The 16,680-nt window shown below is 38.7% G+C and overlaps 1 protein-coding gene across 1 annotated transcript; it reads right to left on the bottom strand.

The window, feature by feature from the left end:
- Nucleotides 1-13,606: 13,606 nt before the first annotated feature.
- On the bottom strand, nucleotides 13,607-15,703 carry LOC309497394 (uncharacterized protein). Its single transcript, XM_082167659.1, has 2 exons — nucleotides 14,801-15,703; nucleotides 13,607-14,629 (listed from the first exon to the last, which is right to left on the bottom strand). The coding sequence occupies exons 1-2, from the start codon at nucleotides 15,669-15,671 to the stop codon at nucleotides 14,412-14,414; spliced, it is 1,089 nt and encodes a 362-aa protein (XP_082023785.1). The 5' UTR covers nucleotides 15,672-15,703; the 3' UTR covers nucleotides 13,607-14,411.
- Nucleotides 15,704-16,680: the final 977 nt, after the last annotated feature.

Raw genomic sequence — 16,680 nt, 5'->3', positions numbered from 1 at the left:
GCATGTCATGTTGGAATACTAACTTCCTGGTAAATTCGGGAGAAACTTACTGCCGCAAGTAAACAAAATGTAATCAAATAAACATCTTAATAATTTTCATTGTTTTCTTTATAGCAGCTTGAAAGAATACTTATTGAATTAGTAAACTAGCCCAAAATCTCAAAACTGACCACTGCATGAAAAATCGATGTTTTTGCCTGCCGTGTCTCACCTTTAGGGCTGCAACAAACGATTATTTTGATAATCGATTAATCTAACGATTATTAGAACGATTAATCGACTATTCATCGATTATTTCGCCGACTAATCAGTACGTTTGGAACGATTATTCAGCCTTTTTAATTAGTTAAAACACGGAGTTATACATATTCTAACTATAATATAAAAAAAGAAAATCACTTCAGCTTTTGAAATGGTTGTTTTAAACAACTTTGAGCAACTAAACAGGTCATTCTCTTTAAGTTTTCAGATTTCTGTCCAACTCAAATCACACACAAATGCTCTCTAAGCATTGTTTAAATATTCTGTTCTCTTTCAATAGAAAAAAATAAACAAAAAAAATTATCAGCTGCATTACAGACACACTTAAACTGCAAACAATTATTATAAGAATCTTTTATTTTTATTTTTTTATTGATATGACAATTGAGCTGAGCTGACAGAGACATTCTCATTCACCTTTTAATTTACAGTATAAAAAATTAACTGACATGATATTCTTCATAACATCTCCTTTTGTAAGTCTTCATGAATATGTAACAAAATACAGGCAAGGGATAAGACTGTAATAACGTTACCTAATAGAGCTACAATAATAAAAACAGCCCGACTCCTAAGCTCGATCAAGCTTTATTCTATGCAAAAATAAATCATCACATTACTGTAATTATATTATTATTGTTAATTATTATTGCTATTATTAGAAGTATTGCATTCTCTAAAAAGAGATTTACTGCTAGTTATTTAGCTTCAGCTGGAGAATATTCACCTCTCACCGGCTCGTCTCGTGCCGGGTTTTTCCTCTTTAAGTGTTTTAACATGCATGTTGTGCTCCCGTGAAAAGCAAGTTCCGCCTTGCATGTATTGCATACGACAGCATTCTTGGTTTGCAGTTTTGTGAAACTTTACACACCTTGCTAGTTCGGATTCGTTTGCACTCCGTCATAATTCGCGCTGTGTTTTCTTCTACCGCAATAGCATTTGTAACGGCTGCATTACACTCTAGCGCTACAGCGCCGTAGCGGTCAAATCGCGATATTGCAGGCCCTTACATTAGGTCACGTGGGATCAAACGACTACTCGACAACAAAGATATTTGTCGACAATTTTTTATTGTCGACGTTGTCGACAATGTCGACTAATCGTTTCAGCCCTACTCACCTTAATGATATGATTTGAAATAAATGGTCTAATAACGTACCGTTTTCACTTGTGAACTTGAACAGACCTCCATGGACCTCAGATTAATTGTAGCATGGTAGGGGCACAGAAAAGAAAAATGCAGTTATACAGTCTTCATTATGTGCCAGAAATGTCAATTACTTTACTGAAACTAGTACTGCTTCATGGTAACTATAATAAGTTGAAACAATTTCAATTGTAACATTTTCTGCATCTTTAATATAGACATGGTCTATTAACGTACCCTTTTCAGTTGTAGGACATTGCACATGTTGACTGTATCCATGGACTTCCATTAGTTTCTTAATTGAAGATGATGTTAAGATGTCCTCATTGAAGTCTCCCATAATTACTTTCTTTCCTGGATGTTTTTCCAGCTCAGTAATGACATGTAACAGATTTTGTCGAAACACATCAATTTGATATGAATTAGGCCTGTACAGCAGAGCAGCATTCAAACTGATTTGTGGAACTGAGAAGTACAAACATTCCAAATTGCAAGGTTCTGGAATGATGACTTTAAAAAACACGTTTTCACAACAGTAAATAGCAACTCCACCTCCTCGCTGTTGTTTTAAATTACTGAAGAGTGGAGTGCTGTTGTCATAGCACTTAGCTCTTGGATTATGCTTGAAAATAAATCCTGGTATTTGTACTTGGTCTTCAACTTTTAGCCATGTTTCAGTTAAACAAATACAATCTGCATTCATAAGTTGTCTGTGAGCTTGAATATCTTGAACATGAGCTTGAAGACTTTGCACATTGTGAAGAGCAATTGTAAATATACCAGGTGTCTTTGAGAAAGTGTGACTTTCTAATGGAAATTTTGGTATATTTTTCATTGCCAAGTCAATTTGATCATTACAGTATATTACAGACTCCTTGAAGTTTTGAATTATTAGTCCATTGAGAGTTCTCACACGACTCAATGCAACATATGCTTGTCCTGAAGTAAAGATCTTGTCAAGGGATACGACAGCTTTATCTACTGTGAGCCCTTGCACTTTGTGAACAGTGCATGCCCATGCCAGTCTAAGTGGAAATTGGCGTCTTAAACCACCGTTGGTTGTGACTTGATCTTCTTGAACTTCAATTACTGTCGAATTTTGGTAAAATCTATGTCGTTGGTTTGATCTCTGAATTTTTCCCACATTTGGATCATCAAATTCCACATGAATGGCTGATGGAAAGTCATCATCATAATTATCTTCCTGTTTTTGACTTCTGCTAATATGGACAACTGTACCAAAGGCTCCATTCACAAGTCCATCCGAAACATCAATATTTTTCTTTAACATAACTCTTGCTCCAACACCCAAGGAAACACATTTAGCCAAACAGGAGTTGAAAACGGTTGAATGAAATCCAACTTTTTTTTCAATCCTTCCAGTTTTTGGATTTCTCATAAAATCTTGAGCTCGAATACTGATTGCCTCAGGACAAACCTCATTTAGTCTCTGAATATTGTATTCATCAACCTCTTTATTTGTAGGAAATATATGAACATCCCCGCATTCTTCTCCTGTTTCACGTTGTTTCAACATGTTGATGTCACTTGAGCTTAGAGGTTCATTTTTTTTACGAACCCTCAGACGATTTAAGGTTTCAGCAAAAGATACATCTTGTTGCCGAACAACTTCAGTTAATTCAGCAATTTCAAAGTTGTTTTCCCAAAGGTTCACTCCTTTTGGATCAGCATAAAGTGGAGTTCCTTTGACAGGCGGCAGCTGATAAAAATCTCCTACAGCTACAAGACTTACTTTTCCAAAGAGGGAGTAATCACCAGTTTGTTTGATTTGTCTCAATCTCCCATGAACATATGACAAAAGGTGATGGTCAACCATGGATACTTCATCAATAATCAAAATCTGCAAACATCCAAGTTTGGAACGCAGAGAATTGATTTTGTCATCACTTAGTGGTTGATATGGCAATTTGACATTAGCACCAATTGAAAAAGTGTTGTGTATGGTAGCAGCACCAATGTTGTATGCAGCTACTCCAGTTGATGCACATAAAATCACACTCCTATCATCAGGGTTGTCAGACAGCTGAGACAAGAGTCTAGAAGATTCATAGCATATTGCTTTGATTAAATGGCTTTTTCCTGTGCCTGCTCCACCAGTAACAAACAAGTGAAACGGTTCAGGATTTTCTCCATGCAGTTTTTGTAAACACCAGTCGCGAACTTTGTAAAATATCGCAGACTGTTTAGCATTTAATGATCTTAGTAAACCCAATGCTTCATCTCGAGACATTGCAGCATTACTGTTTTCAATTGTGAATGCAGTTCGAGGGTTTGCTACAAGATCTGGAATAAGTGTGTCAGAATCATCTTCTTCAGGAAGTATGTTTTTCTTCTTTAGCTCAATACATTCATGGCGCTCCTTCTCTGTTTCAGGACACAATGCAGCCCAAGCATCTTCCAAATCAACACCCAGCTCCAAGACCTGTTGAGCTCTGTCCATTTCATCACTGTCCTTTTCAAACAGTGCTCGATTAGAATCAACAATAGATTTTACTTCGGTCACATTACTTCCACATTTCACAGCACCATAGTTGTAGAAATCCTCATAAGTGTGGAACTTCTCAGGCTTCAGCTGACAATCTTCAAAATGTGGTAAAAAAAAGTTGTAGCAGTGAATGATAGTACTTTTCTGGATCTTTTGTTGGTGAAAATCTTGGATACCTTATTACTGCAGGTTCAGTTTGAGTTCTTCTTACCATATACCCACAATTGTTGTTAAGCTTGATCACATTTTATTTCTTTTGTGAAGATAGCTCAGATGATGACAATATCCTGTATTCTGAACAAAAACTGCCCAGACATAGAATCTCAAAATGTTCTGTTTTTGGTCTACTCTTGTATCGGTCAACCAAACTGTTCATCCAAAAACTGTTTTCTTCACCAGAATGGTCATCTTTGTTTTGGAGAACACGCAAAGGCAAACTCATCTTCACAGGATCTGTTCCAATTGGAATAAACTGGACTTTGTGAGAGCATTCTTTCAAGTGCATACCCGTTAGGCGGTACACTGCCTCTTGAGCTGAAACTTCTCTGTTGTGTAGATATACACTTCCCAACATTTTTAACGATGATCTTGCTTCGAGATTTCCATTCATAGCTTCATTTTGTGCGCGTTGTAACAACAGTCCCATTTCTTGTTCTGCTTTTGTGATGTAACTAATAATATAAACCACTACAGAGTAAGCATCTGTGACATACTGGATATCCATGTTGCCTTGCCATGCGCGCAATAAATGAGGGTTATATTGATTTACCCAAACATCTTTTGGACTTCGTTTTAAGACGACACTTTTCTTTTTAGAACATTTCTTGTACGCCTTCTCAAACACAGCTTGATTAATTCCAATGGATTGGAAAAAGGCATGGGTTGAACCAAAATTGACTCCAGATTCTGTAAACGCAGTTTTGATTTTCTTCAGAATCGCACTTGCAGTCTCATTTCCATCATTGCCTTTCAAGTCATCTCGTATGGCTCTTGTTATAAATGTGCGGCTAGATGGAGGTCGTGGAAAATTAATTCTTCCGGCATGTCTTGGAATGTCTGCTGCTGTGCTTTTGAACACTGTTCACAGTCTCATAAAGTTCTGCGTCATCATCTCCTGGTGTCTCACAAGTGATGTAATGATCTATGAAAGCAGCAACCAAAGCATCATTGTCTTCATTTTCTTCATTTAACTTTGGAGCATTTTCAACCCAAAACAGACAATGAACATGAGGAGATCCACACTGTTGAAACTCTACACGATAAAAGTAGTCTTTGATCTTTCCAATAGGTTGAGCGGGTGACAATGACATCTTTCAAAAAACAATGCCATCTATAATCAAACATCCTTGCAGCAGTGACTGGGTTTCGTCTAATTAGTCCACATTTCTCAGACCAGTCAAGCTCATCAACACTGACATTTTTCTGTTCTTGCTCCAGGATGGTGTTGATCATTTCAGGCCATCTGAGATCAGCAGAGCTAAAGGATGCAAAGAAAGTTGGAATACCGAGTTGTCTTATCAGTGCAAAAAGGTCTTTTTGAGTCGATTGCCAATAGGGTGGCGTTCCACGGACTGGTCTCAAAAACTTGTATCCTTCATCATAATTAAATATTTTAGCCAATGACTCTGGGTTTGTGAGCATATCCGAGGTTACTTCTTTCAACAACCTCTTGTCCGACCCTTTTCGCAAAGCAATGGAAACATTAGATACAATTTGATCCAACTCTGACATATATTGTGCATAGAAAATGAAGTCTGTGCTTCGTGCAAAACGTCCATCTGCGTTGAGGATTCGTGCATTTCGATATCGTGACAGTGTGATTTTCTTCTCTCTCTCATCATGGAAAGTTGGACCACCAGTTGGGAAGAGAACAGGGAAACATTTTGCTTCATTGCTTTTATCAGACAGTAATTTAACAGGACTGTTACCTTCAGCTGGTGCCACATTTAATACATCTTGAAAATGCTGATCAATTACTTCTGAACCAAGATCGACAGGTTGTAAACATGTGTCTGACAAAAGACCACTCTGCTCTTTAATGTAAGTCAAGTCTTCCTCTGGCTGTTCTTCAGTATCATTTTCCTCTTCACTCTTTTCAACTTCAGCTTGTTCCTCCATTTGATCAGCAGCATTCTCTTCTGGTTCATTTAAAGAGTTGATCCACTGTTCATTAATCTCCACATCCTTGTACCATTTATTGCACCTGATCAAACATCTCAGAGCATTTCTAACACGATCAGTGTGAACATGCTTGTACTCATAATGCCCTTAGTAAGTTAACTTGCGCTTCAGTTTTATCCTTATCATCTTGTCATCACATTCATTTCGTGGAAGAATATTTGACACATCTGCAGTGTTTACAGGAACACACACCACAGGTCCATGGCAGCCATTTTGTTTTCCACGGGGAAGACAGAGTAACTTCAAAAAAGGAATATTACGTGCCACAAGATCTTGTTCCAAAGAGTTAAGACACCTTAGTTGATTTGGAATGTCCACCAAATGCATATTGTTAGCAACACTCTCTTCAGGCAGTTTTCCACTGATGATTTTTCGATGACAGGTTGGACAAATCCACAATTTGCACCTTGGAGAAAAACCAGAAGGATTATGACATTTTTCATCACAAACATGCACATACCTCAGTGTGATGCATCTTCTTGCCAAAGCAGCAACTTTTTCTCCTTTGTCTTCATAGCATTCTGGTCTGCATTCAGTAACCTGCTTTCTGAAAAGTAAACGGTGACAGACACAGCACACAAATTCTGGACCTCTACTCACTTCTTGACGAAAACCAGCGATGGCAACACCAATGTCTTTGTGTTTTTCCCTTTTTTTTGCATATACCTCACAGCCTTTTTGTATCTTACTGAAATGAAAGTTTACATCTTTGTGATATTTTGTCTTAGAATACTCACGCAGTCTTGCTTTAAAGACCAAGTTTTGAACATATTTCTTCTTGGAATACTCACGTACTCTTGCTTTAAAGACCAAGTTTTGAGCATATTTCTTCTTGGAATACTCACGTACTCTTACGTTAACCCTCTGGAGTCTGAGCGGTTTTTTGGGCCCTGGGGGTGTTCTGACATGCTCTGACATTTGTGCTTTTTTCAGTTGCTTATAAACATATTAATGGCAAAGGTGTAAATTCACTCTATATAGCACAAACAGGACTACAATAATATGTGAGCCACATGTATGTACATGTTTTCATTTTTGAGAGAATAATGTTTATGCGTGGTTATCGAAAAAACTAAAAATTTAAGTTTTTGAAATAAGGCCACAAAACACATACTAAATATGTGGCAATAAGACTTTTGACTAATGGATGTCGTCGCCTATAGTTTTTTCTTCCAAATTATGTGAAAATAGTCTTGCTTTATCGTTCACATAAAACCATACATTGATTTAAATTGATGTAAAACAGGTTTTGCTTGGAAAGCCAATATGCGAGGGGGGCGTGAACGAGGAGTGGTTTACACCTTAGAATACAATGTCCCACCCACTCTGGATAATTAGCCATTCATTCAGGTGTGACACAGTGACTGAGCCAAAATGCAAGGACAAAAGATATATTTAGAAGAAGACTTATATTGACCATTTAAGATTTTGCTTACATCTATCTTGTAAATATGTTTTGCTATTTTATTCAAACGGTTACAATTACAACAATTATTACAATTTCAACAATATTTCAAGTGTACTCTTTCTTTGTAAAAAAAAATGATTATAGGCCTACATTTTATCTATGTATTCATTAGTTTGAATATAGCCAACATTGGAACAGCTAACATCTTAGTTGATGACTTATTTTTGACAAAAATAGTATTTTATATATAGAAATTGCTAAACAAAAGCTTTTTTGATGTGGCAGTATATTCTACAGTAAAAACTATACCCAAATCTAGTCAACAAAATGTTGTCTTTCATATTTCGTCTGACTGTAACGTTGTTTTCATGAAATATTAGGGCATATTGTTAATTTGCAGTTTAATACGTTGCTTATACAAATAGCCTACATTTTATTTAAACATTCAGTCGATTTTTACTCATCTCAGTATAGCAATACAGTTTGCTAAAACATCATCATTCATTCACACACGCGATTTAAATTTAAACTGTCTTTTCCAGCTGTGGTAAACAGCGCGCATCTCTGCCGTTTATTCATTCATAAACAGAAACCCACGTGAAGAAATTCACGTGAGAAGGAAAAAACGTACTAGTATTCCTCAGCTCGCTCCTCGATATACCCGCACTTCTGAGGGACATTTTCCATTAGTATTATTCCTCACAGCGCTGCAAGACGGTCTAAACAAGTAATGATCTAAATAAACTTGTGTGTTTTCTCGAGCTGATATGGGGGCGTTCACAGGATTGCCTCAGCCATTTGCGTTTGAATAGCGCGCGCTCTCCGTGGGCGGAGTCACATTACATTATTGAATTACTGAATTAGCTGTAATGAGGTCGACTGGAATCGCTCTCTTTTAATACAGATTTCACAAGATGAGAATATTTGTTTTTTATATAAATTACTTCATTTAAAAGAAGAGAATTCAAGCTTCATGCCTGTGTGTCTGCATGCCTGTTTGACTGAGTATTCGCTGAGTTATTGTTCATTTTCGGACGCGTTTCAGAATGGACTTCACTGGCAGAGAGAAGGCAGAACTCGCTTCGTGTTTATTTTTCTTTATTTGGCAAAAAGCACAACACTTTGTTTTTATTGTGAGTATACACAAAAATAATACACATTTAACAGAATCGATTGATGTATGAAACTCCTATGGAAAATCAAAGTCAACAGAGTATTTATGAGTTTCTTTTACACTAATAAAAAAAAAGCGAGCTGGTATCGCCGGCGATACCGTCGACCTCAGGGGGTTAAAGGCCGGGTTTTGAAGATATTTCTTCTTGGAATACTCACGTACTCTTGCGTTAAAGGCCAGGTTTTGAAGATATTTCTTCTTGGAATACTCACGTAATCTTGCGTTAAAGGCCAGGTTTTGAAGATATTTCTTCTTGGAATACTCACGTACTCTTGTGTTAAAGGCCAGGTTTTGAAGATATTTCTTCTTGGAATACTCACGTACTCTTCTGTTAAAGGCCAGGTTTTGAAGATATTTCTTCTTGGAATACTCACGTACTCTTGTGTTAAAGGCCAGGTTTTGAAGATATTTCTTCTTGGAATACTCACGTACAGTTGCCTGAAATGAGACATCAGTTTTATATTTCATTTGAGAATAATGGCAAACATGTTTCCGAAACTGAATATTGCTTGAATACTTGGCCTTAGAACATTCACACTTAAACAAACGAACATGATCATGTTTTAAATATTTATCACGAAGAACTTTCCTTTTTTTATGTCTATAATCTTTATCACTACAGTATTTTGTTTTGGCATAGTCAATTTTATTCTGCCTGTAATTAGTGTCATCATGGTATTTTGTTTTGGCATAGTCAATTTTATTCTGTCTGAAATCAATGTCATTATCTTACTTGGACTTCTCATACTTCCATTTTTTCTGTCTCTTGGTCTCTTGGTCATACTGTGCAGCATAACTTACCTTCCTTTTACGCAGACATGGCATTCTCACCTCATTTGAAGTGGCATTCCCACACTTTCCTGCACAAATGTCTTGATCTCTGTGCTTAACACATGTCACAACTTCATAATGATTACCATTACAGTTTTTCAAATATATTGCATTGTTTGCAATTACCTCTCCAGTAGGTTTGTGTGCATTCCACCGTCCATCATTAAAAGTCATTATGGTTGTTTTTAACAGATCAGCAGAAGCAAAGATATCAATTTCAGTGACCCATGACCCAGAATAATAGACTCTAGATTGTGTCAAGTAGTCCTCTACTGATGTATACTCACTTCTCACATACCTCTCAAATATTGAAGCATTCATTTTCAGGTGTTTGACAACTGCACGGCGAATCTTCAAATGCTTGTCCTCACTTCCACAAATTGCATATGCCAGTGATCTGAAAAAGCAGTTACCATCTGGTTTGATACTCTTTGTCTGACACGGACCTGCAATGGGACCAAAGTTTGTTGCAACATCACAGTCACTGTTATCATTTGTCAGAAGCAAGAGTTCACATAAATCTTGCTGATCTCTAAGAGTCAAGGGAGAAAAAAATATTTCTGGAATTGAAACATCAGTAATAACTATGTCATCTACTACAACATTTTCAACATGAGATTTTTTAACCCGTTTCTCAGAGACCTGCTCATCCTGCTTTTTTCTTCTCCCCCTTTTTCCTTTACTTGGCAACACGTTACACACTGGTTGCAACATTGAAAGGTTAGTGCTGCCTGTATTTTGAACTTCAATCTCAGGTAATTGAAAGTCAGGTGACCTTACCTCAGTCGTCACAGATTTGCATACCTTGGGTTTGAGTTTTAAGACTTCACTGTAAAGTGCTTTACCGGAAGAGCACGGAAAACTGCTGCGGCCTGCCTCCAGGGAGTGAGACTTTGTAACCCGTTTCTCTGAGAGGTCATCTTGATTTTCTCTTCTCCCCCTTTTTCCTTTACTTGGCAACACATTACACACTGGCTGCGGCATTGGAACATTATTGCTTCTTGTATTTTGAACTTCAACCTCAGGTAATTGAAAGTCAGATGACCTTACCTCAGTAGTCACCGATTTGCATACATTGGGTTTGCGTTTTAGAACTTCACTGTAAAGTGCTTTACCAGAAGAGCATGGAAAACTGCTGCGGTCTGCCTCCAGCGAGTGAGAAACTTCAGCATCTGCATGGGCAAAAACTCCAGTTATCTCAAATCGTGGCGCAATTACCCCAAATGACTGCGTCATCTCATTAATGTAGTCATACAAAAATTCTATGGTGCTGTGATAAGCAACACAACTTGTCTCTGTCATGTTAGCATGAGAATCAACAAAGGCATACCATGAACTCTCCTTAATAACTGCACATGTGTTGGCACAAATACATAAAAGGAAAGCATCAGCACTCAGTAGAGCTCGCTGAAGAGCAACATCAACTGGCATGGCCACATTCATTAAGGCTTCATCATAGTCATCAACATTAACAAATCCAGTGAGAGACTCTGCATACTCTATGAAAAATACAGTATTACCCAGCACATGTCTCCTTGGTAATTCATGGACTGCAATGTAATTCATAGCCCCAACTTCCCGGTCATTTATGTTACCCTGGTTTCGTAAAGATTCATAAAGGTGTGTTCCTGCCACCAAAACACCATCGAGATCTTGTGTCGTCCAGGTCAGCACATTCTTCTTCTTGCTTGTCAACACTGCTGTCAGACTGATGGCACCACACTGTCTGCCAGGGCTATTTACACGTATATGCCCTCTTTCCAGACGGCTCGCATGGGCCATTTGTTTAAGGGGAAGAGGCGGAACCCCTGCCATTTTTTCAAGAGGAAGCGGCCGAATCTCTGCCAAAAGAACCTGCATATCCTCCACCAGAGGAAGCGATGTCCCCTGGATTTGAGGGTGCGATGTTCTTTGGTATGGGTTACACGATGGTCTCCCGGTAAAAGGGAAGATTCTTCCCTGTATGTTAAAGGGACACTGTCTTCCCTGTGCCTTTTTCTTTAGAGGAGGCGACCGAACCTCTGCCAATTTATTAAGAGGAAGTGGCCGAACCTCTGCTTGACTTGTTTTAAGAGGAAGCGGTGCAGCCTCTGTTTGCCTTTTTTTAAGAGGAAGTGGTGCAGCCTCTGCCATTTTTTTAAGAGGAAGCGGCCGAACCTCTGCTTCACTTGTTTTAAGAGGAAGTGCAGCAGCCTCTGCCTTTTTTTCAAGAGGAAGTGGCGGAACCTCTGTATTTGCACACCGTTGTTGTGCAAGCCTCTTGGCTATGCGGGCCCTTTTCTTGGGTCATGGCATCTGTAAATATAAACAAGAAGATTATGTATACTTGCATAACTCAAGTTGCCAGTTTTACAAAACACCCAAAAATACTTCACTTCATTACACTATAGTGATTTTCTAGCCATTTTCACATAGAAATATTTAACAATTCTGAAATCAATAAGCGTTTACTTAAAGAAAATTAAGATATTTGATATGCATGCATGTAAATATATGAAGAGTTCAATGCAAAAGCCTCTAAGTGCCATCTGAAATTTTCTTCTAGAATGATAATTTTGATCAAGCTTGTATATTTAAGTTCAGTAATTTCACGTAAATGGCAATGAAAATTACCTATTAATTGTCATTTAAGTGAAATTACTGAAATTAAATATACAAGCTTGATAAAAATGACCATTCTAGAAGAACTTTTCAGATGGCACTTAGAGGATTTTGCATCTGAACTCTTCAAATATACAAGCTCGATAAAAATTATCATTCTACAAGGAAATTTAAGATGGCACTTAGAGGCTTTTGCATCTATATATCTATATATTATTATTATTATTATTATTATTATTAAACAGACATTAAATGATATTATTAAACAAACATCCAGGTTAAATTGACTTATTAACCAAGTATTCATTGTAGTAGACGTGTGCAGTGCACCTGCACCAACATTAAATAAATAGTTTGTCCAAAGTCAACATCACATGCCTATTCAATTTCAAAATTCAACATACTTAAAAAATTTACTTTGAAACATGTAATTTCAAACTTATTTAAAGCACATGTACTATTACCATTGCATAAATTTTAGCATGAACAGGGCTGTTTATATTAAATGTTTGTAGAAAGCATGTGGCACATGACCATACTGCAAACGGTATTGAGTACTTGAGTAATGAAGACAATGTGTTGCTGAATTTATTATACACGTGTATTGTGAGTTTTCAGTGACGCACGTGGAGCTAACTAGTGATTTGTGCACCGTGGAAAAAGATTTGCGCAACGGATAATATTCTAATCAAATTGTCCCATGTCTTTTCAGGGTCAATAAATACAGTCATTGGAAGCCATCTTGCTGTCTTCAGTGTTGATTATCTTCAGAACTGGATCTACTACTAGTACATATGGGTGCGTCTCATTGTGTTTCTTAAAGAATTCTGATTTGTCAAACTATTTTTAACCTATTGTATTGCAGTTTTGCTCTTCATTTCATTCCATTTAATGTGAATTATATTTATTGGCCAACAACAAATGAAAACATGATTTTCCTTGCAGTCTTTTCAATTCTCAATATACACATAGCAAAATGTAGAGAAAAAAACTATACATTTTCAACATGCAGACATTTAATCAAGTATTAAATGAAATGAAAACTACATATTCACAGTGGAGAAAAAAAGCTTTAAGCTGTACTAACTGCAACTTTTTGTCTTTATATTTCTGCAGTTGGACTTGCTGAGTTGGAGGGTTGCTCTGTCAGTTTGTGTTTCCTGGATGGCACAATGATATTTGTCAGTTGATGTAGGATGTGTACTTTGTGGTTTGATCAAACTCTTTATCTTCGAAGTATTGTTCAGACTGTCCAGCTCTTTCAGTAGTGTCATCAGTCATTGCACTTGTGTTGATCTCCAGTGAAGCTAGTCTCAGTTCTAATGATAAAGTCATTGTTTGTTGTGACTTTCATTTCTGGTAGTTCAAGCAGACAATCAACAATATCTTCATTAGATCTGCTGCGTTGTACATCAACCAGTGTGCTAACAATGCTATTGCCAATTTTTGCTGTAAAAATGTTGTCAGAGGTAGATTTTATGATGAAGTTTCTATACGTTTTACATTTACATTTAGTCATTTAGCAGACGCCTTTATCCAAAGCGACTTACAAATTAGGACTAAATTCAGCGAGTCATCATAAAGAGGCAAAAGCAACAACAACGCAGGAAGTGCTCAAAATACGAAGTTCAGGTATTATTCAGAGTAGCATAAGCCTGATAAGTGATGTTTCAAAGGGAAAGGATTTTTTTTTCTTTCTTTTTTTTCTTTTTTTTTTTTTTCTATAAGGTTAAGTGCTCACGGAAGAGATTGGTTTTCAGCTGTTTTTTGAATGTTGTCAGGGATTCTGCATTCCGGATGAGGGTGGGGAGAGCGTTCCACCAGCATGGAACTGTGAATGAGAATGTTCTGGAAAGTGATTTTGTGGCTTTCTGTGATGGAACCACGAGACGTCGCTCGTTGACCGATCGTAGGTGTCTGGTAGGGATGTAGACTCGTAGGAGTGAGTGAAAGTAGGAGGGAGCTGAGCCTGTGATAGTTCTGTAAGCAAGCGTCAGTGCCTTGAACTTGATGCGAGCAGCTAGAGGTAGTCAGTGCAGAGAGATGAACAGAGGAGTGACGTGGGCCCTCTTGGGCTCGTTGAAGACAAGACGAGCTGCAGCATTCTGGATCATCTGTAGGGGTTTGGTCGCACATGCTGGGAGTCCAGCCAGAAGGGCATTGCAGTAGTCAAGCCTAGAGATGACCAGGGCCTGGACGATAAGTTGTGTTGCATGCTCAGTTAGGAAAGGCCTGATCTTCCTGATGTTGTGCAGTGCAAACCTGCATGATCGAGCTGTCTTTGAAATGTGATCTGTGAAGGTCAGCTGGTCATCAACGTTACTCCAAGATTTCTGACCGATCTTGATGGGGTGATTAATGATGACTCTAGCTGGATGGTGAAGTCGTGCTGTAGAGATGGATTGGCAGGGAGGACGAGAAGCTCAGTCTTTGCCAGGTTGAGCTGCAGGTGATGTTCCTTCATCCATGTGGAGATGTCCGCCAGACAGCTTGAGACCCGTGCAGCTACTGTGGGATCATCTGGTTGAAAGGAGAGGAAGAGCTGTGTGTCATCAGCATAGCAGTGGTAGGAAAAACCGTGTGCCTGTATGATGTGTCCCAGTGATGTGGTGTAGATGGAGAAGAGGAGGGGACCAAGAACTGAACCCTGGGGAACCCTTGTGGTCAGCTGATGTGCTCTGGATACCTCACCTCTCCATGCGACCTTGAAGGACCTACCTGTGAGATAGGACTCAAACCAGTGGAGTGAAGTTCCTGTGATGCCCAGTGATGAGAGGGTGGACAGAAGGATCTGATGATTCACCGTGTCGAAGGCAGCAGACAGATCGAGGAGAATGAGGACTGAAGATTTGGAAGCAGCTTTTGCGATCCGTAGGGCTTCTGTGACTGACAGTAATGCAGTCTCAGTTGAATGTCCTTTCTTGAAGCCAGATTGGTTGACATCCAGCTGGTTGTTTAGAGACAAGAAGGATGTTAGTTGGTTGAAGACAGCTCTTTCAAGTGTCTTCGCAATGAATGGTAGGAGAGAGATAGGTCTGTAATTCTCTACAAATGATGTGTTTAGCGTTGGTTTTTTGAGCAATGGAGTAACCCGAGCCTGCTTGAATGCTGTAGGGAAGGTGCCAGTGTGGAGGGATGAGTTGATGATGTGTGTGAGTGATGGTAGAAGTGTGGGAGAGATGGCTTGTAGAAGGTGTGAGGGGATGGGGTCAAGCGGGCAGGTGGTAGGGTGACTGGAGAGGAGAAGTGTAGATAATTCTTCCTCGGTTAGCGAAGAAAAGGAGGACAGAGGGGTATTGGCTGTGGAAGGGGTCGGTCTGGGTTCCTGTGTGTGTGGAGCTGAGAACTGACTGCTGATAGCTGTTGTTTTGTTGGTGAAGAAGGTTGCAAAATCGTCAGCAGTTAAGGAGGAGGCGGGAGGTGGTGGAGGTGGACAGAGGAGAGAGTTGAATGTCTTGAAGAGTAATCGTGTGTTGGAGGAGCTGTTGATCTTGTTGTGGAAGTATGAAGATTTTGCAGCATGAACATCAACAGAAAAGGAGGAGAGGAGAGATTGATACATACTCAGGTCAGATGCGTCTTTTGATTTGTGCCATTTCCTCTCCGCTGTCCTGAGTTCGTTCCGGTGTTCCCGAAGAACCTCAGATAACCAGGGGTTAGAGGAAGTAGCGCGTGCTGGCCTGGAGGAGAGAGGGCAGATAATGTCTAGAGAAGAGATTAGAGTGGAGCATAAGGTGTCCGTTGCGGTATTCACATCCAGAGATGAGAATTGTGAGGGTGGGGGAAGAGAGGATGACACGGCAGAGGAGAGATGGGAGGGGGAAAGTGAGCGCAGGTTTCGTCTGAAAGTGACTGGTGGTGGGGGTGGTGGTGCAGGGGTAGAGAGTTGTAGACTGAAAGTAATGAGGAAATTATCTGAAACGTGGAGAGGTGTCACCAGGATGTTTTCTGTGGTGCAGTTGCGTGTGTAAACCAGGTCCAGTTGGTTGCCTGATTTGTGAGTAGCTGTGGTGATGAGTCGTTTGAGATCGTTGAGAAGTTTTAACTTCTATTACAGTTGGTTTGAAGTGAGTTTGACATTTTGGACACAGTAATTTTAAACTGAATAGTGAAATGTTACTAATGTGATGTTTTAATTGACAGATATACATGTTTGTTATCTGTGCACCAATTATTTCACAATTTTGAATCCCCTTTTGTAATTTTTTTAAATATTCATTGTTCCCCTGATGATTCATTGTCCCCCCATTGTTCCCCTGATGATATCTTCCTGTTTAAACCCCTAATCTTGTATTAATGTAATTCTTAACATTCTCTATGTTCAAAATTGTCATACTATACCACTGTCAAGACAATGTTCACTCCAGACTGACTTCTGCTGCTGTTTTGTCACATGCTGTAAAGTTTTCTAATCTCTGTTTTTAAGTGCACTATTATTTTTTTCATTCAAAAATTTAAAATGGGGTTCTCTTCCCCATATGATTAATGCTGAATATAAACAAAAATCATGTTCAAATTCATTACCACTTGAATTCATTACAATTACCACTTAAATTTCAATGTCCATGTTT

Source organism: Leuciscus leuciscus, assembly GCF_965113295.1.
Source record: "Leuciscus leuciscus genome assembly, chromosome: 4".
Taxonomy (NCBI): Eukaryota; Metazoa; Chordata; class Actinopteri; order Cypriniformes; family Leuciscidae; genus Leuciscus; species Leuciscus leuciscus.
The sequence above is the reverse complement of the archived record's forward strand: the minus strand, read 5'-3'. Positions and strand labels throughout refer to the sequence as shown.

What these genes read in the sequence shown, in the direction of transcription:
- LOC309497394 (XM_082167659.1), bottom strand. Translation starts at nt 15,671, where the DNA reads ATGTATCAATCTCTCCTCTCCTCCTTTTCTGTTGATGTTCATGCTGCA. An exon ending in CTTCAAGGTCGCATGGAGAG is followed by an intron (nt 14,630 to 14,800) that starts GTGAGGTATCCA and finishes CCTTTCAACCAG; the next exon opens with ATGATCCCACAGTAGCTGCA.